The sequence below is a fragment of the Peromyscus leucopus genome, chromosome 11, assembly GCF_004664715.2.
Source record: "Peromyscus leucopus breed LL Stock chromosome 11, UCI_PerLeu_2.1, whole genome shotgun sequence".
NCBI lineage: Eukaryota > Metazoa > Chordata > Mammalia > Rodentia > Cricetidae > Peromyscus > Peromyscus leucopus.
In genome coordinates, this window is record NC_051072.1 from 26,075,696 (window position 1) to 26,101,782 (window position 26,087).

Consider the following 26,087-nt stretch of genomic DNA (forward strand, 5'->3'; position numbering starts at 1 on the left):
CCTGTAAAGGAAAACCAGAAGCTTTGTGGATTGCCTTTAATCAAATCCTTTCCTCAGCTTAAACTGTGGCATTTTATATAGCAAAGCTATCCACCCAAATAGTTTATTCCAAGTTCCCATAGGCTGTGTACAAATTTATCTTGAAAGCAGTGAGCTCCTGTTTGGGATATTTATACAACTAGCTAGGAAGAACCACACACTGAAGGGATGATACGGTTGGGGGCAACTATCCTTTCCCTAACAACAAAGCAGTAATTACATTCACATGTCCACTATAGACAGAAATACTCCTCGGCATGATCATTTTCTAAGAAGCTATCCTCAATCACATAGACTAATTACACAAGTATTCATACTTATCACGATGTTCAACAGATCTACTTACTTCATACAAATTCATAAGAAAACTGAAATGTTTAATTTTCAAACTTTAATAAAAACATCCCACGATCATGTAACTGGGGAAGCACTTCCCACGGAGGCACCCATTTGCCCTTATGCTCTCACTCATGGCGCATACCTTTCTGACTAAGCGAAGTGCTTGTGTCCTCTCCACCTCATTGCTCTGCTGGATGTCAATGCACCTAAATAATACAAAACACCAGTCATTGTGAAATCCTATGTAACAAAACCTCACAGAATATTAAGTCAGATTTATCTTCGTAATCCAATACAGTGAATTAAAACTTCAAAAACTATAGTACATGCTTTCCTAGTAACAGCAAATATTTAATTACATGTGTCTAGTGATAAGTGTTACCAGAAACATCAGTTAAAATATCAAAGGAAAAAAAGCATCTATAAAGAATCACAACATACAGAGCAAAGTATTACAGACATATTGAAAAATTTTACCTACCTGATTAAAAAAAATCACAGTAATATATATATATATAAACTATATATATGAAAATATTTTCATCTTGTTTTAGTTTGTTATTTTAATCCAGGTTTAAACTATGTCTATAATGACTATCTTATTCAATGTAAGACTCCTATTTTAGCCTGGCATAGTGGTACACCTTTAATCCCAGCACTTGGGAAGCAGAGACAGGTGGATCTCTTGTGAGTTGGAGGCCAGCCTGGTCCACAAAGTGAGTTCCAGGACAGCCAGAATTATACAGTGAGGTCCTGTCTCAAAAAAAAAAAAAAAAAAAAAAGAAAAGAAAAGAAAAAAGAATTCTATTTTACTAAATAATTTGAATTCAGAATTCCCTTCAAAAACATTTGATCAAATTATCATTTAGTTGACATCGCCTTGTAAAATGTAATAAATTATAAAATTTGAAAAATTAATTGGTTTTACATAACAAAATTATTTTTCAAATACTTATATTAGGCAGTTCAGTATTTTAACCAATATTTCATATAGGTAGGTAAGTTACTATTCAAAAGCATTCCTGTTTTGTCTAAATATAACTAAAAAGTGAGGGAGAACTAGAATGGCTGCTTTTTCAAGTCCAGCAAAACACACACACACACACACACACACACACACACACACACACACACACAATCATGCAGATGAGATTTACATTTTTGGCTATTACCATGAAGCTTGGATCATATCCAATCCTCCTGCCAAAGCCAACCATAAAGACTGAAAAACTTTCTTTGGACAACTACTACTAAAAGGAAATGGAGAATAAGCCTGAAAAGAGAAACATAAGGAGCTCCACATTCAAGCAGGCTTTTTCCACTAGGAACATTTGTCAGCCCCGCATGTAAGGCAGGTAAGAATTTTAACTAGAGGGCAGATAAGAGCCCAAAGGAGGACAGGACAGGAATACGATCTTAAAAATCTGCATGGGGTATTCTCACCAAAACACTTGTCAGGTTGTGTGTCATGTAAGGGCAGAATAGGCTCCTAGAGGCCAAGTAAAAACCTTCTCTGAGAAGCGTGGTACAGAGCAGAGATGCCACTAAATACATGACTAAGAAAGATGCTTGGGCTGCAGTTGGCCAAGGAGGCAGCTCAGCTAAATGCCTGCACTTTAGGTTCAGACTCCAAATAATTACTTCCTTGGACATTAGCAAAACCTAAACTAGTTTAATATACTCAATGCAATCAGGTAAGACTCTAGAATAAAACTCTCTTCAAAGGAAAATGAAAACATGATACAGTGCTGGCAATTTTAAACACTAATGGTTGTTATGAGCCATGATTTAAAACAAATAACCAAACAAAAGTTCCAAGAACTCCAAATCAAAAGACATTGACAACAGAAAGAAGAATACAAGTGTTTACATATTAAGAATTGTCAGACTTCCAAAAAACTATGGTTATGGTTAGTATATTCATAAAAATAGAAAGATGGGGAAATAAAGCAGAAACTAATTTTTAAAGAGTAAAATAAATCATAAGGCAATAACTGAAACAAAACATTAAAGAGACTGACTTACTGGTAGGATAGAGTGGAATAAAAGTAAAAAGTAAGCCTTAAACTATAAAAATAAACAAACAAAAGCCAGCAAAGGTTGAAAACTACAGTAAGGGTGCCAGACAAAAGTACAATAATGGGTGATATTAAAGATGATTCAACATAGTGCATATGCAGTGCCCTGGAAAGGTAGAATATAACACACAAAACCTTTACAGCCCCACAGAGTGATGGGAGCAAAAGTAGCAGAAAGAAGAGACTGGCACTATAAAACAGGCAGAAGATACCAACGTACACACACTGAAAAATAACTAATAGACGGGGCTCGAGAGGTGGCTCAGTGGTTAAAAGCTCTTGCTGCTCTTGCAAAGGACCCAAGTTCAGTTATTGGCACCCACATGGTGGATTGTAGCCATCAGTAACTCCAGTTCTAGAGGTTCTGGTGCCTTCTTCTGACCTCTAGAGGTGCCAGGCAGGGACACAGTGCACATACATATATGCAGGCAAAATATCACAATCAATCAATCAATCAACTCCTGGTAGAGCTAATCAACATGTAAGGGGTTAAGTTGTAACAAGAAACAAAAAGCAGCAAAGTGCAGAAGGTGGGCTACACTGCTCTGCTGGTAGGAAGAACGGCAGCCTTGAACACAGCAGGGATGGAAAACAACCTCCAGAGCAACTCCTATAAAAGAAAAGACTTCAGAACTGAGACACTCTTGAAAAAGGACCCTGGTCATTAAAAGCAAACCAACTAATCAAATATAAATTCAAGAAGCCAGCTGTGTGCGGTGGCTACCTGCAACCCCAGGCCTTAGAAGGTAAGAGGTAGGAGAACCAGAATCAAGCCCAGCCTGAGCTACCTGGGACCTTGTCTTGAAATCACAAAACTGAAGAAAAACCACAAAGAGAGAAAAAGAAAAAGACAGAGAACAGATATGACAAAACACCACATGTACAAGTTAACAAGCTTGAATATATAAACCCCATAAAAGATATGTCAAGGAAATGTGCAAGAGAAAGGCTGGCACTTCCAGGATCAGCACTCAGGAAAAAGCAGTATTAAGAAGACAGACTTCTCAAGATTACCAAAGGCTGAGCTCAAAACCAAGCCTTAGCGAGTTCCAAACAGACAAATAGCCGATACAGCATGGTGCTTGTACCCACTAAAGAAAGTAAAACACAATTAAAAATAAAAAAAAAAAAAATCCAACCCTGTAAGATCCACTGGTTTATTCTTACCATGTAGAGGAAAACACTAACACAACTCACAAGATTTGCATAGTATTGTTCAAAGAATAAAGAGGGCAACAACTCAGTTGTTTCCTAGAACTGAAAAATAAAGGCCAACGCCTTCAGTTTATATAAAAACGACAAGTTATCATGAGGAAATGGTATTTACTGCAACAATGCAAGAACACAGGTAATTTACCAAACAGCTACAGAAAGCTACACTGGAATACGAAACACTTTCCACCTGAACTCAGGAAGATTTCAATTCAGTAAAGTTCTCAGCAATGTGGTAAAGCAAGAGTAAGGAGGTTAAAAGTATTGGAAGAAATAAGTCATCATTTGCCATTAATGCTTATGTACATAGGATAATACAATCTGCAAACTAGTGCAATGGAAGAAGACAACATGCCCTATTTTTCTAAATATTAGCAGCTAAAAACAGTAAAGAAAAAGATTAATGACATTAATCATTGATACCATTATAAAATCTAAGCACATATGTTGGTACATGTCTGAAACTTTAGCACTCAAGAGGTTGAGGCAGGAGAATTTTAAGTTTGAAGCCAGGCAGGTACATGTAATGAGACCCCGTCAAAACAAAACAACATAAATAAATAAACAAACCTACAACATTAAAAAAACAAGAACAACCACCGAAATCTAGTAAATACAAATAAAACCCACAAACCAGTCAAGGCCTCCTAAGTATTAGTGCCATTTCTTAAAAAAATTCATACACCAATATCTCCCAAGGCTAAACACAGGCATCACGTTCCAACATTCCTATTTGTATACACGCTTGTAAGAAATGAGAGCCTCAGAGTTGCACAAAAATTTCAGGCAGCTTCTTTCAAGTAACTCAACACTGAACACTATTCCTGAATTAACAGATAACATTGTGTTCTAATCTTTAAATATTACATAGCAAAACTACATTGAAAAGACAAAAAGTCTATCAACTTGGAAGAAGCTTACAGATAAGAAAAAAATAACTGATGTACACTTAGGTATGTTGATTAGATATATATTAATATATAATGTGAAATGCAAGGGCTAGCAAACTTGTCTACAAGGAACAAACTATTTTACAATTGCCTCCCTGGTATGCTAAAAATGCCCTTAGTCTTACATGATCCTGTATGTTTGGAAACATTATCAAACTTCACATAAAAAATCTGTACACATTTGATACTATGCTAAAACTCTACACAAAACCTTAAAAACATATGAAACATAAGCCATTCTATGAGAATTACCTAGCTATTAAATAGTCCACTTTCAATTTTAGCACCTTCTGCAGAATACTGGAATCTTGGATGAGATAGCGCAGCGCTCGCAACCCAGCTGCTCTCACTTCCTTTGCTTCGTTTAATAAAGCTAAGCGCAAACTGCATGAAAACAAACAAAAAGTTTTGTTATTATGAGAAAGACATACAGAGGTATCAGTATAGTTTACGTTGCCCTCATCTGAAATGCTTGGGATGAGAAGTATTTCTCATTCCTGGTGTTTTTAAACTGGGACTACTTTCAAGGCTATGCCAAACGGAGTATCATCTCTCATCTGAAAATCTAGAGCGCCAAACTTTTGAACACTTGAGATAACTAACAAAGTCTCAGACTTTGGAGCATTCACCCAGATCAACTTCTTCCTCAGCTGAGGATATCCCAAACTTTCAGCTATGTATGGTTAATTGCATAAAACAAAACAAAAAACTACTCCAAAGTAAAGAATTTCACTTAATGATGTTAACCCATTCTGGCACCAAACAGTCTCACTTATACAGCCAATGTTGACTTTTAATCCTGTTCTGGCACACTGTAAAACTATAAGGAGATCCCTTAGAATCTTCTCCAAGTCTATCTTCAGCTATGTTTCTACAATGTATCCTTTATTTGTATCTGTGCTTCCACAAGTTCCAAAGGAAGATTAGTTTAAACCAATAACAAGATCTTTAACAGTAGCAAACACACATTACTAGTAATCTTAACTTTTAAGAACATCAAACAGTAATGAAGCTGCCTGATCAATAACTATTAGCATACAACAAATTTGCAATAGGTACAGATTTTCTTTAGTAAAATCTAGATTTATTGGTTCATATTATTCCTGGGAAGAGTGAGAGAAGTTCAGTCTACAAATTTAATTTTTAAATTTAACCTTTAAAGAAGTCCAGACATTTTGAACAGTAACTAGTTCTTTGTATCCAGCAATCACAAAAGCTCAACTAAGGCTTCCAACACAACAAAGTCACTGAAGATCCTGATTTTTTTTCTTCTGGCCAACTACCATTTCTACAGAATTAAGCATGTGTTGCCATTATCCTACCTTTACTTTAAATTTTTACAATGGAAACTGCTAAAATAAGGGAGAGAAGACTGAACTAAACTTACCAAATTATGATGTCTTCATAATTAAAGCCCAATTTTTCTTCACTATGGCCAATATCACAAAGAAGCTGTTTAGAAGAAACAGAAAAATACCTTGCATATGAATCAGATTTACATATCTATGTGCACAATTTAGGCTCAAAATAGGGTATTTTTCTTTAATAAATTTCTGAAAAATCTAATTTTATTATAAAAATATGCTGCATTATTTCTATCATCTTACTTTCATTAACCACAATTTTAGATTTAACTCTTCTTCCCTTTGTTTTTGTTTTGTTTTGTTTTGTTTTTTGAGACAGGGTTTCTCTGTATAGCTTTGGTGCCTGTCCTAGAACTCACTTTGTAGCCCAGGCTGGCCTCAAACTCAGAGATCACACCTGGCTCTGCCTCCTGAGTGCTGGGATTAAAGGTGTGCACCACCACGGCCTGGCTCTCCTTTCCATTTTTAATTGCTGTCTCTCATTCTGTCTTTCTCAACGTTTTATTCACCACTCTCAGTGGTTGCCACTGTGTTTCCAAGCATTACTGATTACTCTACCTCGTGATTTCTTCACCACATCCTCAATGTTGGGAGCTCACAGTACTTGACTTCATTTACCCTTAGCCCTCACTCCCATAAGTTTCTCTTTTTATCTTTCAAGATGCATCAGCTATCACTACTGTTAACTGGTGATTGTTCTCAATCTATACAAAGTCAATAATTTATATTCACACCTATATTCACTCTTCATTGTTCTTCCTGAATGTCACCTTTTTTCCCATTGGTCAAAAGCTGTTGTTACTGTTGACATCTTTTCCTGGTGTTTGACCAGATTTTGGCCTAGGTTAGTAGTTAACAATTCTCCATGTTTCTATTTGTCTGGAAAGGATTTTATTTTCATTTTTGATGCTAATTTGGTGACTATACTGAAGTTTAGGTTAGCTGCTATTCTCTTCCTAAAGTTTCATGTCACTTGGTTAAGTTTTGCTGTCTGCTCTTTGGAAACAAGTCCTTTTTCCTCAAACTCTTACAAAGATTTTCTCTCTCATCACTGGTCTTCAGCAGTGTTACTTTGATTTGTTCAGCTAGTTTCCTTTGTATCTATCTTAAGATAAATAAAACTTTGCAGGCTGGAGAGATGGCTCTGTGGTTAAGAGCACTGACTATTCTTCCAGAAACCTGGGTTCAATTCCCAGCAACCACATGGCAGCTCACAACTGTCTGTAACTCCAGTCCCAGGGTACCTGACACTCCCATACAGATATACATTCAGGCAAAACACCAGTGCATATTACAAAAGATAAAAGGCTGGGCAGTGATGTTGCATACCTTATATCCCAGCACTGGGGAGGCAGAAGCAGGCGGATCTCTGAGTTCAAGGCCAGCCTGGTCTACAGAGTGAGTTCCAGGACAGCCAGGGCTGCACAGAGAAACTCTGTTTTGGAAAAAAAAAACAAAAACTACATGTGGCTCTCTAGTGTTGAGTATTTTATCAGTTTGTTGTTGTTTTGACATCCCACATATTATCTCTTCAAATCACTCTGTCCAATTCTATTCTTTTCTTCTGGTAATCTGGGTATATGCATGTCACACCTTCATTAAGTCATCTTTTCATTTTTTTCCAATTTCTCTTATTTCAATTGTTGCATATTTTCTATTGACTCCATCTTCTAATATGTTTATCTTCTACTATAGGAGTGATTCTCAGACTATGAGTTGCAACCCCTCTTGGGATTGAATGACTCTTTCACAGGGGTTGCCTAAGACTATCTGCCTATCAGGTATTTACATTATGATTCATAACAGTAGCAAATTACTGTTATGAAGTAACAAAGAAAATAATTTTATGGTTGGGGTTCACCACAACATGAGGAACTGTTAAGGGGTCACATATTTAGGAAGCTTGAGAAACACTGCACTATGCACATCTAGAAATTTTTAATTTTAGATAATGTATTTTTCTCTTCTTAAATTGCCCAAGGACTCAACAACCACACAAGGCGGACCTCCTGGAGCTGTCTTTTCTATCCTCCACCTACAGTACTCTTCAGGGTTACCCTTGGCCCTCAGGTTCCATCCACAATGCATGACAGCAAGAATTCCATGAGTATAAGATTCAGAAAAGGAAGCTTGCTTCTCTAGAGTCTCCTCTCTGCAACTTTGGCCCTTGTACCTCTTGATGCCAAGTAGTTTGCTGTCTTCAAAACTGCTTTGGTTATTGTTATTGAGAACACTGGTTTACGAGCTACATGTGGTTCTAATATAGGACTGAAATTTGCAAACTGGTTTCTACTCAGAAGTTGAATAAAACTTCCTCATATATATTGGGACTAACTGAAACAGGTTAAAGAGAAAGTAAATTCTTTAATACTAATAACTCAAAAAGGTCTCCAAAGTGTTATTAATCTTCCACATTATGATGCCAGAAAGGTAAAACCCTAGGTGATCTTGGTATCAGTTATTGTGAAAAGAACAGCCCCTAAGAACAAGCTGACAAGTTTACTATTCCTGCAGCAGCACACGTGCAAAACGCCCTCACAATTTCTTCACAGATAGAAAAGAAAGGATAAGGTAGACTCCCAGGGAAAAAAAAAATTTCAAGTTCAAAATAGAATAGGTGAAGATAGAAACAGAATAGCTATTCTTAGTGACTGCATTATTATAGAATCCTTAAGTTGGCAATGTGATGGAGAGAGGTTTCAGGTTTGAGGTTGGTTTTTTGTTTGTTTGTTTTGTTTCATTTTACTCTTTGGGGGCCAGCCACCCAGCTCCCAAACAAAGACATGGAGATTTATTCTTACTTATGAATGCCCAGCCTTAGTTTGGCTCGTTTCTAGACAGCTTTTCTAACTTAAATTCCCGTTCCTCTTTAAATACATTTGGCCTCTCGGCTTTTACCTTTCTTTATTCTATATGTCTTTCTTCCCTTCTTACTCAGTGGCTGGCTGTGTGGCTGTGTGGCTGGCCCTGAAGTCCTCCTCTCCTTCTCCTTTTCTAGTTCCCTCCTTCTCTTCTAGATTTCTCCTCCTATTTATTCTCTCTGTATGTCAGCCCACCTATCCTTTCTCCTGCTTAGCTGCTGGCTGTTCAGCTCTTTATCAGACCAATCAGGTGTTTGAGGCAGGGGAAATAACACAGCTTTACAGAGTTAAGCAAATTAACATAAAAGAATGCAGCACATTTTTGCATCATTAAACAAATATTTCACAGCATAAACGAATAACACATCTTAAACTAATATTCCACAACAAGGTTTTCAAAAGAATAAGAATTTTTTCTTTAATTTGTTTTAACATATAATTCTCCAAGTACTTAAAACTAAAGAACAATTTTTAAATAAATACATATATCTGTAAAACGATTAAGATTTTTTTTAAAGTTTTAAGACCATAGGAAAATATTCTGTACCTTAAAAAGTCAACTATATACCTAAAAGTGAAGGTAACATATTAAGTCAAAAAATATTTACAAGAGGATATAACTAAAAATACTTTGCAAACTTTGGAAAGAACATCAGAAACAAAATCTACTTTTGTAGATTTATAAGGATTATATCTATGCTATTAATTTTTAATAATAAAGCATGGTAGTAGCACACCTGTAATCCCAGTACTTGGGAGGCAGAGGCAGGAAGTCTCTATGGGTGCTACAGCCTGGGCTACATGGGACTCTATTTTCACAAGAAGAGACTTCAGCAAATATAGAAAATTAAGACTCTCTTACAGTTTGCCAGTGCCCCCAAAACAACAGAAACTTTCTTTCTTGTGATTTACAGACCCAGAGTCTAGATGATATGGGCAGAAGTACTGTCTTGTAAAGGGCTTTCTCTTTGGCTTTGCAGATGGATGTTTGCATCTTCTTGTGTCTTTCCTCCGTACACATCTGTGTCTTCATCTCTTCTAAGGGCAGCAGTCATACTGCATTATTTCATCATTTTCCCTCACTTACTGTTCTAAGGGTCCTAATCCCCAAATATATTCCTATTTTAAGTTCCTAAAGACTAGAACTTAGAACATTTAGGGAGGACAATTCAGAATAACTTCATTTGGAAAGTTAATATAGATGCTTATAATATAAAATGGAGAAAAATTGTAAAGTCTGTGGAGCCCACAAAGGTTTCCTAGTGAGATCTGAGCTTGCTTTACCCAGCAAGGCTGCATTAGGAGGATTGCTTGACCACATGGGAAGGCTTGAAGGGAAGAAAGGGAACAAATGATGTAATAGTATCATGATCTCAAAAAATTTAAAATTTGGACACAAAATTCTAATGAAAGTACCATATACAGTCATTATTAATACCTTGCCATTTATAATCATGAGAAAAAAAAATAAAATACTTCTTAGTTAAAAAAAATCTAAGCTTTATTTTCATTTTTCATTATAAATTAATTTATCAAGCAGCATACAAAGTAACTGGTTATTTTCACACTTACATGTCATACTTGGTTCTTCCTCAGTCACCTCTCCCATTGCTCTCCTAGTTTCTACTAGTTCCCTTGCCCTCCCCAGAAGGCTACCCTTTCCCTTTAAGACTGAAAGCCGGTAAAGATGATACAACTTAATCATACGGAAGCATCTAAAACTGAAACACATGCACATATACACACACAAGAAATGAAGAGGGAACAAGCTGGCGCTGGTTTGGGAGTTATTTTGTGTGATTATTCTACAGCCTAATACCAAGAAGTGGGGTATGGGTGGGTTAAGGCTGGAGGAATGTCTCAGCAATTAAGAGCACGTGCTGCTCTAGTGGAGGACCTGAGTTCAATTCACGGCAGCCACATGGTAGCTCACAACCGTCTGGAACTTCAGTTCCAGGTAATCTGATGCCCCCTTCTGGTCATCTGCAGGCAAAAAGCACACACATGGTGCACATACATAAATTCACGTAAACACCATACACATGTATGAATTTTAGTGAATCTAAAACAAAAAGAGAAAAAAACAAAAAGAATCAGTGACATTTTCAACATGGATGGTTTTGCCTGAAACCAGGACCTAACATTTTCTCTTCATAGTTATTAAGAAAATGAAATTTTAGTCAAGTTAATTTAGGTTTGTTAAATTAGTCACCTACTTATAATAAAATTAATACCATTCAACTACATTAGAAACGTATAATCTTCTCATAAACAAGTCACTGGCTTCCTTGCATATAAAAATCCATGCCCATCATTGGTGCACCAACCTGTTTTAGTTTTAGCAGATCACTATGACTTCCTCACATAATCACCACAATAGTCACTAAGCGCTACCTCGGAAAAGGTCAAGACACACTTGCAAATCATCTCCCAGGGAATGTAAGCTTTCCTATTAAAAAATGTTTAAAATTTGAAATTGATTTTTATGACTTCTAATCACATGAGGGTGCATGCATCTGCACATGCATATCTGCAATGGCCTGTGGAGACCAGAGGCTTTAGTTCCCTTGGGTCTGAAGTTACAGATGGTTATGAGCCACATGACTCAGGTGCTGGGAACTAAACCCTGATTCTCTGGAAGAGCTGCACATGCTCTTAACATTGAGGCATTTCTCCAGCAATGAATAGAAATATTTCTATGATGCTTACTATCATGGCCAATTTTTTAATGTATAATAATAAATTAGAACCAGAGTTAAATGAATATCTGCTCTATCTTACAGGAACACAGAATAACTCAAACTTTAAAAATTTTTTATTACACACAGTAGAATTCTATAGTATAGTCGTAAAGGGAATTTATTTATTTATTTATTTATTTATTTATTTATTTAGATAATGTATGTGAATGCTGTGCCTGAATGCATGTGTATGTCCCACTTGCATGTCTGGTGCCTGCAGAGACCAGAAGTGGGTATGATTCGCTGGAACTGGAATTACAGAAGGCTATAGGCTTACACATGGGTGATGGGAGCCAAACTTGAGTCCTCTCGAAGAATAGTGCTCTTAATCAATGAGCCACATGTGATGATTTGAATGAGATGTCCCCCACAAATCTCGGGCATTTGAATACTTGGTCCCCAGTTGGTGGTTATTTGGATTAGGAGCCTTGATGGAGGAAGTATGTCACTGTGGGCCGACTCTGAGGTTTCAAAAGCCTTAAATCATTTAGAGTTAGGGCCCTCTGCTTCCTGTTTGCAGTTCTGAGATGTGAACTCTCAGTTGCTGCTGCAGTCAATATGCCTGCTGTTTGCTGCCCTGACAGAGATAGACAGACTCATATCCCCACAGATGCATAGACTTGTAACCCTCTGTAATCCTAAACTCCCCAAAAGCTCTTTCTTCTAGAAGTTGCCTTGGTCATGGTGTTTCACCACAGTAATAGATAGTAACTAAGTCCATCCCTCCAGCCCTTCCTTATTGTTTTGTGGAACTGGACCTAGAGTCTCCTCATGCTAGGCAAGAGCTACACTCCAGGCACCCCTTCCCTACTCTTTAACTTTGTAAGACAGTTACAAAGTGACCTAAGTGCCCAGACAGACCTTTGAGTTTGAATTACATGTATATGTTCTCATTTACTTATAGGATGTGTGTAGATGTGTGAACACACACGTGCCACCAGTAAGTGTGTGGAAGTCAGAGGACAATTTGCAGGAGTCAGTTCTCCCCTTTCACCATGTGGTTCCCTAGGACTGAACTCAGGCCATTAGGCTCAGCACCAATGCCTTTACCCACTGAGTCAGCCATCTCACTAGCCCTAAGCCTTGAGATCCTTTTGCCTCAACCTTCAAAGTAGCTGGGATTACAGATGCACCACCAAGCCTAACTCGTAGAAGGTAATTTACACATACAGACACAGAGACAAATATAAAATTAGAATGGTATATTTAGAAGGAAAGCATTTTATGGTATACTGCAATGTGAAAAGAAATGTAAGCTGCAAATAAATATACATAGACAGGCACATACTAACCTGTATTTATACACATTTTTATCTTAAACTCACCTAAAAATACAATGTATATACATAATAAATTGTAAATAAAATGGAGCATTTTATAAAACACTTTGTTTACTTCTTATAATATAAACAAAAACACTCACATAAACATATTCACATATTTTTGTTTGTTACCAGAAAAATGGTCAGTACTTTCTAGCCATAACCTCTGGAAAAAGGGAAGAGTGCTTTGGAGGGGGAAGGGTAGCAAATGAGAGAAAGATTTCACTCTGTCCTATAAAATCTTTATACCATTTTCACATTTTATAATTAACACACACACACACACACACACACACACACATACCTTAAATTGTTTTTAAAAAATATCAAATAAAGATGCTCTCATTAAAAAATTTTAAATGGAAAGAGCCTAACATTCTCATGATCTTTAGAAGGCAGTCTTTAAATTGTGAACATGCTGTCTGTCTTAAAAATAGAACACTAAGATTATATTCATCATCAGTCTGCTATACACACTGCTGTATCTAGTGAGATGATGTCAGAGAGTAAGCATGGTGTGTGGCATTCACATGATGAAAAGATCACATCACTAGCTCCCTCTCTCCATGGCTTATGAGGTTTTAAGAAAGAAGTTTACCCTGCACAACATTAGCACCATTAACGCCAACAGCTAAAGCTATACTTAATAGTAAAACAAATGCTAGTTACAACGAAAGCTCATACTTAAAATGAAAAATGACTTATCCATCTAAAATATTACAATTAAAACTCTGGTATAGAAACTTAAAACAGGATGAAATCAATGAGAAAAATCAGAAAAAAAATAATTCAATAATTCAGTAAGTTGGTATTCAAAAATTTCTTCTTAGTGATCATTAGGAAATGTTTACCGAGTCAAGAAAAAGTGTGACAGTATAGTTTCAAGCTACTTACCTTAGTGAAGTTATTCAGATGGCCCAACTTTCTCATATTTGATACCCCTTGCAATTTGGCCACATTTTGGAGAATTTCCCTTAAGTTATCAGAAGGTTCTGGTAAAAAATACAAAACAATTTAATATGTTTAAAAGGATTAATGTAATCAAACACAGAAAATATGCTGTGTCAAACCTCCATGATGTTGGTTCTCAGTGTATAGTCTAACCCTTCACCCCAAAATTCACAAATTTAGTTGACTTCAAAGTTCAATTCCCTGACATTCCCACTGCCCTCACATATACCTATTGTTCAACATTGTGTATCACCTGGAATTATTCAACCACAAAATCATAAATCTCAACATAACAACTTTCATTTTGGTTGTTAGGTAGCAACAGAAACTAAGTACACTGTCCAGCTTTAATTAGCCAAAGCATAAGATGAAACATTTTTAGGTATCATTTTCACAACATTAGACATATGCAATAAAGAACAATGGTCCCTGAAAACTGAGAGACACCCATGCATGCCCTACACTTGTAGCCCTACACTTGTACTGGCTAACTGCCTTAAATGTTTCCAGGCACTGTAACAGGGAGGGGAAATCTAGGCAAACTGAGTTAAAGACACGAAGCTAAGAGTCCAAAGACAGTGAATTACTAGAAAAAGACACTGCCCAGAAAAGGAACACTGAAGACCTGGCAAAGGGCTTGAGGGACAGTCTGCAGAGCAACAATCACTGCAGGAGTGTGAGGAAATAAGCCACGGATCAGGAGCAACCCTGGAGGAAGAGTGCCCTTCCTTACAGCAAGGTTAAAAAGCACCATGTTACATGAAGTGCATGGTACCAATTTAATACAAACAGTAAATCAGTAAATTCAAGATTCCAAGCAGAGGGAACATGAAGAAATTAGACAAAGACATTTCATAATTAAATTGCTCAATACTGCTAAAAGAGGGCCAGCAAGATGGCTCAGCAGGTAACCAAGCCTGTTGCCCTCAGTCTGGTCCCCAACGCCATGTAAAGGTAGGAGAAAACGAACTTCACAAACCTGTCTTCTGACCTCCACATGTATGCTGTAGCATACACATCCAAGTGCATACACAATAATAAAAATCCACTGAAAGCCTAAGAGTAGAAAAACTTATCACAGTTCACTTGCTTTACAAGAACAGGCCAATGGCCAGATAGCGTTCTGCAGTGGTTTATCAATCCATTGAAAACAACACAATTTCTCAAGCTACTAATATTTTTAACATCTTGTCCTAAAAACAGAATCTTTAATTACATTATAATTTTGTTCATAGTTTAGTTTAACAGCCATTGTGACTTCATTTGAAATTTTAAAAAAAAAAAAAACCTCAACTATTTGTTATAATTAGTGTTCTCCTTACAAAATGAAACTGTCCTGCTCTGCATTTAGCTTCTACTGTACCTCACTTCACTCTAATATTTGGTACTGGCTATGAGAGTGCTGATACCCCAATAAGCACAGTACCAAAAACTGATAAAATCATCCCCTTCATTTCTACCTTCACCTCTTATAAATTCAATTTAGTTTTAAGTGGGCTGGCAATGGGCCGTAATAGTGACTTACACATCTACTTTAAAAGTAGAATGAAAGCCTAGCTTTAAGTAAGATCAGATCCTTAAACAAATGATAAAGGCCTGATGTAGGTCACTGCTGATGCTCTGAAATACCACTCTGTTGTTCTAAATTCTATCTATAAAGAATGAGGGAGGAAAACACGTTAATCATTTAACAATGTCTGAGAGATGACAAAATTTTATAACAACCTTTAAGATAGTATAATTTAGAACCTATGCAGTTTTCAGAGTCAAAGAGGAAAGTCCATAAAAACGTTAGGATCCAAAGAATTCAAGTGACAAGTTACTCCTACCTAACAAGCTCTCAGGATGAAGATTTAAGAGGAATGCTTTAGAGAGGGGCATCCCAAGCTTTCTAGGTTGAAACCGTTGACATTGTAAAAGTGCCATCTGCTGTAAAGAGTGAAATACCCCCCCCCCCTTCACTCATCAACAAGAATCAACTGAGAGCTCACTCTTCTCAGGTTCCATCTCAGGCACTAGGGACACATCGTGTACAAAAGTCAGATCTCTCATACACATACTTCCCAAATAAGAGGGAGAAGGGCTGCATTCAACAAGGGCCTCAAACTATAGAAGTTCAGTTTCTCTGTAAATAGTTGCAGAAAACACAGTTCCCCTAGATACCATGTTACTTCCCAAGCCAGCTAAAAACAGTAAAAAGGCCTTTTCAGATCCTGAGATACTATCTAACACTCACATGCTACAATGTTGCAATCAGGGAACACTAACTTATATTGGGTCAAAGATTCCCTGGTAACCAAATGAGAAATATCTAGTTTCTTCTTTCCCTGTTGGACTCGGTTTTGGCCAGCTTTTCCTGTAGAAGTCTCAGATAAAAGCCAAAGTAGACTTTGTAGATCATAAAATTTCTTGGTATGTAAATAAGTAAAAATGGTTTTGTGTTTTAGTCCAAACTGCCATGAAACAGAAACACTGGATAGGTGTCTTATGAACCAAAATATCATCTCACAGCTCTTCTGGAAGCCTCAAACATAAGGCCCTATCCAGTTGGCCAGGCACTAAGCCAAAACAAGAACTGAGGAAACAAAATGAATATAAAGGAGTAATCACTTAAAAAAGATAAAAAAAAAATAGAAAAGTCTGGCACCACCAAATGCTAGAGAGAAAGAGGACATTAAAGCCCTTATACACTCACTGTTGGAGGGAATATAAAAAGTTACACTGCTACTATAACTCTGATCCAGAAGTTCCATTCCACTACTATATTATAGTGTAGTTAGACACTGAACTACTAACCAACAAAAATAAACACCTAGGTCAATACAGATCAGTCTCAAAATCTTACAAGAAGCCAGCAGACAACGTCCACACTGTGCCACCCCAGTCACACAGAGTTAAAGCATGAAGTAAAATAATGGTGGCTGCTGAGAGATGAAGTAACCAATAGAAAACAGACAGAAAGGTTAGGGTTAGGGATGGAAATCTGTGTCTGACTGGTGGTGCACACCAATATACTTCAAACAGGTACTGTGCTGGCTAGTTCTGTGTCAGACCGACAGCATCTAGAGTCATCTGAGGGACACTCCATGGAGAAAACGCCTTCTACCAGATTGGCCTGTACAAGCCTGTGGAGCATTTTCTTGATTAATGATTGATATGGGAGGGCTCAGCTCACTGTGGATGGGGCCATCCCTAGGCTGGTGGTCCTTGTTGATAAAAGAAAGCAGAATGAGCAAGCCAAGAGGAGCAATTCAGTAAGTAACATTCCTCTAGTGCCTCTGCATCTATTCCTGCCTTGAGTTCCTGCCCTGACTACTTGATGACAGACTGTGATGTGGAACTATAAACTGAAATAAACCCATTCTTCCCCAAGTTACTTTTGGTCATGGTGTTTTGTCACAGAACTAGAAACCCTAACTAAGACACATACATTCTGCTTTGTGTGAATTATAGCACAAAGTTCTTTCTGTGCCATAAACATATTCCAGACTGAATATCCTCATCTGAAATACCTGGGACCTGAAGTAGCCTGGATTTCAGATGTCATCAGATTCTAGAATACATGCATATAATAAAATGAGATCTCTTTAGGAGGAGAGCCCTGAAATCCACTTATGTCATACACACCTTATTCACACAGTATAAAGATTATCATGTACCACTACCTGTGTTTTGACTAGAATCTGTCACAAGGTCAAATGTGGTAATTTCCAGATTAGGAAAGCTCAATCTATACTTAAGAAACCAAAACTGACTGAATTAAACTAACAAAACCAAGGATAACTAAACAAAACAAATAATTCAGTTACCCTTGGTTCTGTATACTCTTTCTCTTTCTCTCTCTCTGTGAACAGATCCACAAAACCACTAAGAGAAAATAATAAACAAGACAAGTCATTCATTTGTACTTCATTCATTTGCTCAATTCTCCATGTATTCTCACATAAACACCTATAAATGTTTATATACAACTAAACATTTAATTTTTAAATTGTTTTACACTCTATTATAACTTGCTGCAATTAACTATGCTAATATTTTATCTATCAATAAATGCATAACAAATTTTATTTTTAAATGAACTTTGGAATAAAAACAAACTATATTCAAATTTAGCTTATGCACTTACAAACCATGTAGTCTTGGTTAAATCACTTAACTTCACAGGAATCCATCTTTTATCTACAGTAGAAAATAGTAACGGCTACTCCATAAATACTGTAATTAAAAGTTATTTGCTTAGCAATAACAACTTTTATGGACCAATCATGTGAAAATTATGTGGTTAGTCCAAGCAAATGTTTCATTCATGACTTTTTAAATTAATGGATTTTATTACAGAGTACTTTGATGCATTACTTTCATGATCCAAGATTTGCTCATATTTAAAGTAGAAACAATTACCTTTCAGAGCTGTATTAGTGATTATACAGCACATACAGAAATAGTAAAATCACAATGCTGTATGAGCATTAGAAAATAATAATATTCTTTTTCTATTTAGTGTGAATGATTTGAAATCATTTATTTAATAGGCAAGGAATACTTGCTTCTATGAATATAGTAATTATATGAATAAATCTAATCTAAAAGTTATTACATAATAAAACTTCAAACAAACCTCTAAAGAGATGTATGTGTTAGAAGAATACATAACATAAATTTAATGGTGCTGAACAGGGTAAGTGAGCAGACCCCGGTGCTGTCATTAACTATATCCTTGACTATATTCAACAGCATCTAGAATACTTTAAAGATTCAATTCTTAATCTACCATCCTACAGTTTACCCTGCTTTTAATTTCTCAACATTCTTTTTACCTAAACTCACTATTTTGGAGTTGTTCCATGTATTAGAGCATTATCTGTATATGCTGTTTCCAATACAAATGAGAGTAAGAAACCAGGCGAGCATTTACACATAAGGATTTAGAAAGGCTTTCAAGTCTCACAAGGTCAGTAACATATTTACAACTACATCAAAGGCCAAGTACAGTCTTGATCACATAGGTTTTCAAGAATTATTGTCTGTATTACAGAACAGCTGATCATGGTGACTCACGCCTAGAAACTGCAACCACTGGTAGGCTAAGGCAGGATTGCTGCAAGGCTGAGACATGCCTAGGCTACAGAGACGCTGCTGACAGAGGGGAAAAGCTAAGACCAAGGGAAAGGAGTTTCAGAGGGAGGACACGTGGAAGGAGGAAAAGGGCAGAGGAAGTAGGAATTCATTATTTTTGATAAAACTAGGCTGTTATTTGGTAAAAGAAATCATAGTGGGGGGTGGGGGACCTAACGGTATTTATATGTCTGCTCATATATTAATTCTAAGTACTACATGTTTTACTCCTTCTCGTAGCCCCATGAAACAAGAGTAAAATAAAAGTGCAGGGATGTGGAAAGTGGTTTATAAATAAGGAAGGTAACACAATAATGCACAAGGTAGCAAAGACCTAAAGAAGGCTTTAGTGTCTCCTAGTATTTCTAATGTTCAAGGCGCTATGCAAAGCTCCAGACATTCATGGGCTCCTTTTAATTAAATTATTAGTAAGACTTTTTTTCAAGGGTTGGAGGCTGACCAGAATTCTAAAACAATTTTCTAATTGTATCTTCTCAATCTGTAATTGTTCAGCAACAGTAAATATTTTAGTTAATTATAGACCAAGCTTGTTTACAATGGCTCTAAAGAGGCAGAAGGAATTAGATGCAAACTGGGTGGTTCTAGTTCATTAAGACATTTCCCACCACACAGAAAACTTTCTCCTAAAAGGTTATTTTTGCTTATTCCTTTACCTGATCTCTCACCTTCAAATGACCAGAGCTGCACTCTGCCCACTTTCAAATTTTCTGATAATCATTCCTTCTTTTTATTCCACCATTACACTTCAACTCTTCTACCTCAATATAAATGATGGCAGAAGTAACAAAAGCCTAATCTTTTTTTTTTTTTTTTAAAGATTTATTACATGTACAGTGTTCTTCCTGCATGCATGCCTCCATGCCAGAAGAGGGCACCAGATCACATTATAGATGGCTGTGAGCCACCTGTGGTTGCTGGGAATTGAACTCAGGACCTCTGGAAGAGCAGCCAGTGCTCTTAACCTCTGAGCCATCTCTCCAGCCCCACAAAAGGGCTAATTTTTAATTTAACCTTATGGTAGCAGCATGTTCCTATGTCTTCAATATTATCCATTATCCTGTGGACAAATTTAAATGGCTAAAGGCATATGGCAGTTTCTTTGCAAACTGTGCATCAGATATCGAGAAGGAATTCTTCAAACCATCTCTCTAACAGATTCTGAGAGTCTAACAATTATTAATTTCAAAGAGTTATACAACTTAGTAAAGAAATGATCTGAACCAATGAGAGCACCCTGGAAGCCTTCTAATGTTGCTAAAACACAACTAGTGTGAGGAAAGTCAGCACTTGCCAGATATGCCCTAGTCCATCTTTGGACAGAGAAGTAGAAAATTTATTATACTATTTGCCAAAATCTGATACTAATTCCAAAAGTTTATCATTATTAATTTTGATGTGTTTCTTCTGGTATCAGCATTTAGAAGGCAGAATAACCTTGCATACTGAAAACAATGTTTTCTCTCAAGCAAAACTAGCAGTAATAACCTTTGAATTCCTCTCACATTATAAATACAGGGATGGAAAAGAGTAAAAAAAGCCTACAATCATAATTGCAGGTAAGTTAGTTTATTGAGTTACAGTATTTCTAAATACTTGGTTGGGAGCCAAATTAAAAATAAATTACATAAATACTGGTTCCATATATATGGAGTTTTAAGTGGCCACACTGCTTTCCCAGTAAAAGCTAAGAGAATGAAAATCCAACAATCCCTCTTGAATTCCTAAGAGAGGTAAGGGCAAAAGGAGAGCCTTCATCACCTCAAGACCAGAGACAATGCCATGAATCGAGGGAGTCACACATCTTAACCGGTGGAAAACAGAAACTGCATTTGATCAATTGCTGGAGACTATATATAAACAAGAATGAGTCTAAAAGAGAAAAAAGGGGTACATGGGCAGGTTTAGAGGAAGGGAGAGAGAAGAGGAAAGATATACTCTCAAAACATAAAAGAAATAATTATAAAAAGAAACATTAGTTTACAGGGAAAAAAAGATACCACAGAGGGCTGAAGAGATGACTCAGCAGTTAGGAGCACTTCTAACTGGATCCAATTCCCAAAACCCACATGATGGCTCACAACTTTCTGTAACTCCAGTCCCAGAGGATCCAACTCCCTTTCCTGGCCTCCAGAGGTACCAGGTACACACATGGTGTACAAAAGTACATTAAGGCAAAACATCCATACATAAAAATATAATAAAATAAAAATCACAGGAAGCCAAGTGGCACATACCTGTAATCGTAGCACTTGGGAGACAGAGAAGGAGGGCTAGATGCATTCAGAATCCAATCTAAGCTACATAGTGGGTTCAAGATCAGCTTGAGTCACACACTAAGAAACTGTCTAAAATGAAACAGTTTGAACAAAAATAAAAACACCTCATCTCAGAAAACAAGCAAGCAACAAACAAAGAAACAGGAACAAATATCTAAAAATATAAGGGGTTAGCATCACTAGTCACTAAGTTTTAGAAAGTGCATATATTACCATAAATAAATTCAGAAAAAATAAAATGCATCAAGCTTTGTTTCCTGGACTGGCTACTGGTTTCTGGTTTCATTGGTGAATGGGACAATGTATAAAGATTCACAGATCTGAACACTGATGATAAGTAAGCAGTTAAAAACAAGAATGAGAATATGGTTGTGTTATATTGTCAGATACCAGTGACTACTATTCTCTATTTACAGTACACAGGAATGTGTTACTCTAAATTGGCTTTTTACAATCTGGCACTTATATAACAAAACAAAAATAAGATTTCTGGTCAGAACTATGAATATTAAAATATAAGAATTTACAACAGAACAGAAACTAACCTTATTAGTTATAATGACAGTTGCAGTGTGTATGTAAAAAAGGAACAATGAAAGTAATCATACTACTTCAAAGTTCATCCATTTTCTAAATTAAGAGGCAACAAAATCTGAAATAAAATTCTCCCAACACCGAAAAAGCTTCATATCTTCAGATAAGAACAAATCTATTTAACATAATTAACAATGTAATGGGCCTCATTTGCTCAAATTTGTCAAATCCAATTGTTTTTTAAATAGCAGTTCCTAGGAATATAAAAAGAAAATGACTAAAAATTTTGCTTTATATCTCCCTCAGAATACCACACTCCTGGGCCTGAAGAGATGGCTGAATTGGCACCTGCCATGCAAGCAGGAGGACCTTAGTTTGGATCTCCAGTACAATCTACACAAAAGCCAGGTGTGGCAGATGTGTCTGTCATCCCAGATCTTGAGGGCAGGAAGAAGACAAGTGAACCCTGGAGGCCACTGACCAGCCAGCCTAGTAGAATAGATGAAAAGACCTTGTCTCAAAAAAAAATAAGGAAAAGAGAAAGATACCAATGTTCTCCTTGTAAGTAACACACTTGTACACACACACACACACACACACACACACACACACACACACACACACCAGATCCTTGACCCTTCTTTAACTCAGTCTCAAGTTAGAGTTACCTGAAGAACTGAGCCAAATCTCTCATGTAAGGCAATCCTCCAATCATTCCATACTTTTCTGTTTTTACACAGTAAGTAGTGAATTTAGTAGCATTTCTGGCACAGGTATTTAAGGCAGAAAGAGTGCTGAATGGATGAAAAAATAATTGAGACCTTTCTTAAATTTTGACTCCTTCTGGTCATAATAAAAGTAAAGGAGACGCTGGGCGGTGGTGGCGCACGCCTTTAATCCCAGCACTCGGGAGGCAGAGCCAGGAGGATCTCTGTGAGTTCAAGGCCAGCCTGGGCTACCAAGTGAGTTCCAGGAAAGGCGCAAAGCTACACAGAGAAACCCTGTCTCGAAAAACCAAAAAAAAAAAAAAAAAAAAAAAAAAGTAAAGGAGAATGAGTACAGTCACCTAAGTACTCTAAAGTACTTAGTATTTACTGAGTAAATCCCTGTAAAAAAAAAAAAAAAAAGATGAATTGTCCCCAGGTATGGTGGCACATGCCTATAATCTCAGAACTTGGGCAATGAAGGCGTGGGTGTTTAAGATCAACCTTCGCTACACAGTGAGTTCCAATCATCCTGAGCTACATGAGACCCAGTTTAAAAACAAAACAAAGACAACTATAACAGAATTGAACCAAACCCCACAAAGTACTTTTATTTTATGCTCAAGTATACACTAAGAAATTTACAAAGGCCAATTTTCAGGCTACAGAAGTGGCTGTCATTCAAAAAATGCTGGTAAGACACTAGTTTTAATGCTTTTTTTTCTCATGGAAAAAAAATGCAATTTTTGCTTAAGGATTCCAATTACTGCATGTCCTGCTATCATTTCTGTGGCAACCTATTATATCTCACAATGATAATTGTAAAGTAATTAGGCGTCCACAGTCCCCTAATTAGGAACCCTTTATTATAAGAGAAAAATTGTTTGCCTTTGAAATAACTCACAATTTAAATGAACCCCATGAAAGAATAGAACATTTGTGTCTAAAAGCAGAAACAATTAACTGTGATATACACCCCGAAAATGAAATTAATTCTACACCTAATGAAACTAATTCTAATTCTACTAGAATCACTTAGGGGCTTTTTGCACATCTTGTATATATACACCCACTTTCACGTTTGTTTTTCTCTATGAAACAAAGCTGCACTCAAACCATGTGTCTTACAAGTGGCATCTATGAATGTAGGAGGAGCATCACTCTCAAAAACTAGTAACAGACTGGAGATACAAATACACCTCAGCTCTACTTCATCTGAGTATGGTTTGAAACCTGAAAAATGTTACCATGCTATAGTCTACTATTATTTCCATGTATTCTTGGTTCCTAATTTACTCTCATTCTTACACTTGTATTAATTATTCACTTTCTCACAGATTTTCAGTCTCTTTGACTTTTAAATCTCTTTTTACAATGTTTCATTTGAAACATCACTCTTTGCTGCACTCACACATGGACGCAATGACTTCTTTCCTCTTCAGCTCCTAAACTTTATCAACCACTCTCTGCCCAGTCTGCTGAAGCAACTCTCAAGTTCCTTATCTATTCAGCTCAAAGGCTGCTTGCTGGCTTTTCCCTGTTGGTTGTTTCTGGCTTTTTTGGGGGTCTGCCATCCAGCTCTCAAACAAATACACAGGGAGACATTCTTACTTAGGAATGCCCAGCCTTACCTTGGCTTCTTTCTCGCCAGCTTTCCTTAACTTTAAATTCTCCCATCTACCTTTTGCCTCTGGGCTCTTCCCGTTCTCTTAGGTCTGTAAACCCTACTCTTACTCCGTTGCTCGTTTTGTAGCTGGGTGGCTAGCCTCTGGAGTCCTTCCGGCACCTCTTCTTTTTTCCTTCTCCCAGATTTCTCCCTCTATATATTCTCTCTTCCTGCCAGCCCCACCTCTCCTTTCTCCTGCCCTGCTATGGGCCAGTTCTTTATTAGACCATCAGGTGTTTAAGGCAGGCACAGTAACACAGTCTCACAGAGCTAAACAAAAGTAACATACCTTAAAATAATATTCCACTCCATTTCCCCTTAGCTCTTCAAGACCCCGACTTTACTGTACTGGAAATGCTACTTACATACATCTCTCCTGGAGTTCTTTTCACACCTATTTCTTCACTGCCCCAAGTGTTCCTCTCTTAAAGGCTTATACTCCCCTCCTCCTGGCCCATATTCTTTGCCATGGTCTCAAGTCCTAGCCTCTGCCTTCAGAGTTCTCTTCGAACTGTCTCCACAAATTCTAATAACAAGAAGATTAATTCTAACATGGAGGGGAACAATGCCATGAAACTTCAATTTTTAACTGTATCTTCAATTAAAGAAATATATCTCAGGTATGTAAGTTGCAGGATCTGCCAACTTTAATTTGAAAAAAAAAAAAAAAAACATGATCAAAGTAATTCATCCTAAAAGAAAAAAAAAAAGCTTTCTAAAATGTCTTTTCTTATGTAATATGACTAGTGGAACTTCTGGGCTCTATAGAGTCTATTTACATCTATGCATGTAAGTTTGTAAGTCTCACTGACACACACCTTACTCCATATATCCTCATCATCGTTAATAAGCCTGCAATCATAATTTATGTCTTGTTTTCATACTCTAAGTTCTGATAAACGCCTTGTAGATGCTTTCCTATTTAGTATCCAGCTGATGTCTTTTGGGTAAGCATAATCATTAATGTACATCAAAGAAGACATAGCATGCTCAAAAGCATCACAACAAAAATATATTGGCTAATCTCAAGCCCCAAGGATTAAAAGGAAACAGGTAAAAAGCCTTTTCATGACAGTCTTAAATCAGTAAAAAAACAAAAGTGTAATTCAAAATTAATTTGTATAGTATGAATGCAAGTTGGTCCATATATTTCAAAATTATTGTTTTTCTCTCTTACATTTCACTTGGACATTCCTAACAACTTCATGGCTTTAATAATAAAAAATCCAAAATTTTAGCAATCCAAAAGTTTTGGGCTATTACAAATAGAATCACTATGAAACATTTCTAGGTATACCTTCCAAGTATAGGAGGTTAGAACATGATATACTGTGTGGTGGTTTAAATGAGATGTCTCCCATAATCTCAAGCATTTAAATACTTGGTCCCTAGCTGGTGGTATTATATGAACAATCTTAGGAGGTACGGCCTTGTTGAGGAAGTATGTCTCACTGGGGCAGACTCTGAGGTCACAAAAGCAGCCTGATTTCCAGTTGGCTTTCTGTTTGTGAATCAAGATGTGAGCTCTCAGTTGCTGCTCGAGTGCCCATGCTGGCCAACATGCTGCCACAGCCCCTGTCATGATGGTGATGGACTGCTATCCCTCTGGAACCATATGCTCCAAATAAATCCTTCCTTCTCTAAGTTGCCTTGGTCATGGTGTTTATCACAGCAATAGAAAAGTAACTAAGAAATGCTGCTAACATTTCTACGTGTATATATTCTGACAGTGCTTTTGACACATTTGTTTCCCATACTTACTGTTGTCTGTAATCTCTCATCTGAATTTTAGTAATTACACAGGTTTTAAAATTCATTTATTATTCTAAAATGTAATTTATCAGAGTATTCCAAAATAGTATTAGGAACAGCCTTGCTTATTCACAAAGTATAATTTTCTGTTTGAGATGA

The 26,087-nt window shown here is 36.8% G+C and overlaps 1 protein-coding gene across 9 annotated transcripts in view; it reads right to left on the reverse strand.

The window, feature by feature from the left end:
- Positions 1-26,087, reverse strand: part of Rictor (RPTOR independent companion of MTOR complex 2) — a 105,569-nt gene that overhangs the window by 56,180 nt on the left and 23,302 nt on the right. For all 9 annotated transcript variants that reach the window (XR_003735148.2, XR_003735147.2, XM_037209412.1 and 6 more), the window contains 4 exons: positions 13,801-13,898; positions 6,006-6,070; positions 4,871-5,002; positions 521-584 (listed from right to left, as the gene is read on the reverse strand). Coding sequence is in view for 7 of the 9 variants with exons in the window: in XM_037209412.1 (XP_037065307.1) it covers positions 521-584; positions 4,871-5,002; positions 6,006-6,070; positions 13,801-13,898 (359 nt within the window). In the remaining 2 variants the exon portion in view is untranslated. The remainder of the gene's footprint in view (positions 1-520; positions 585-4,870; positions 5,003-6,005; positions 6,071-13,800; positions 13,899-26,087) is intronic.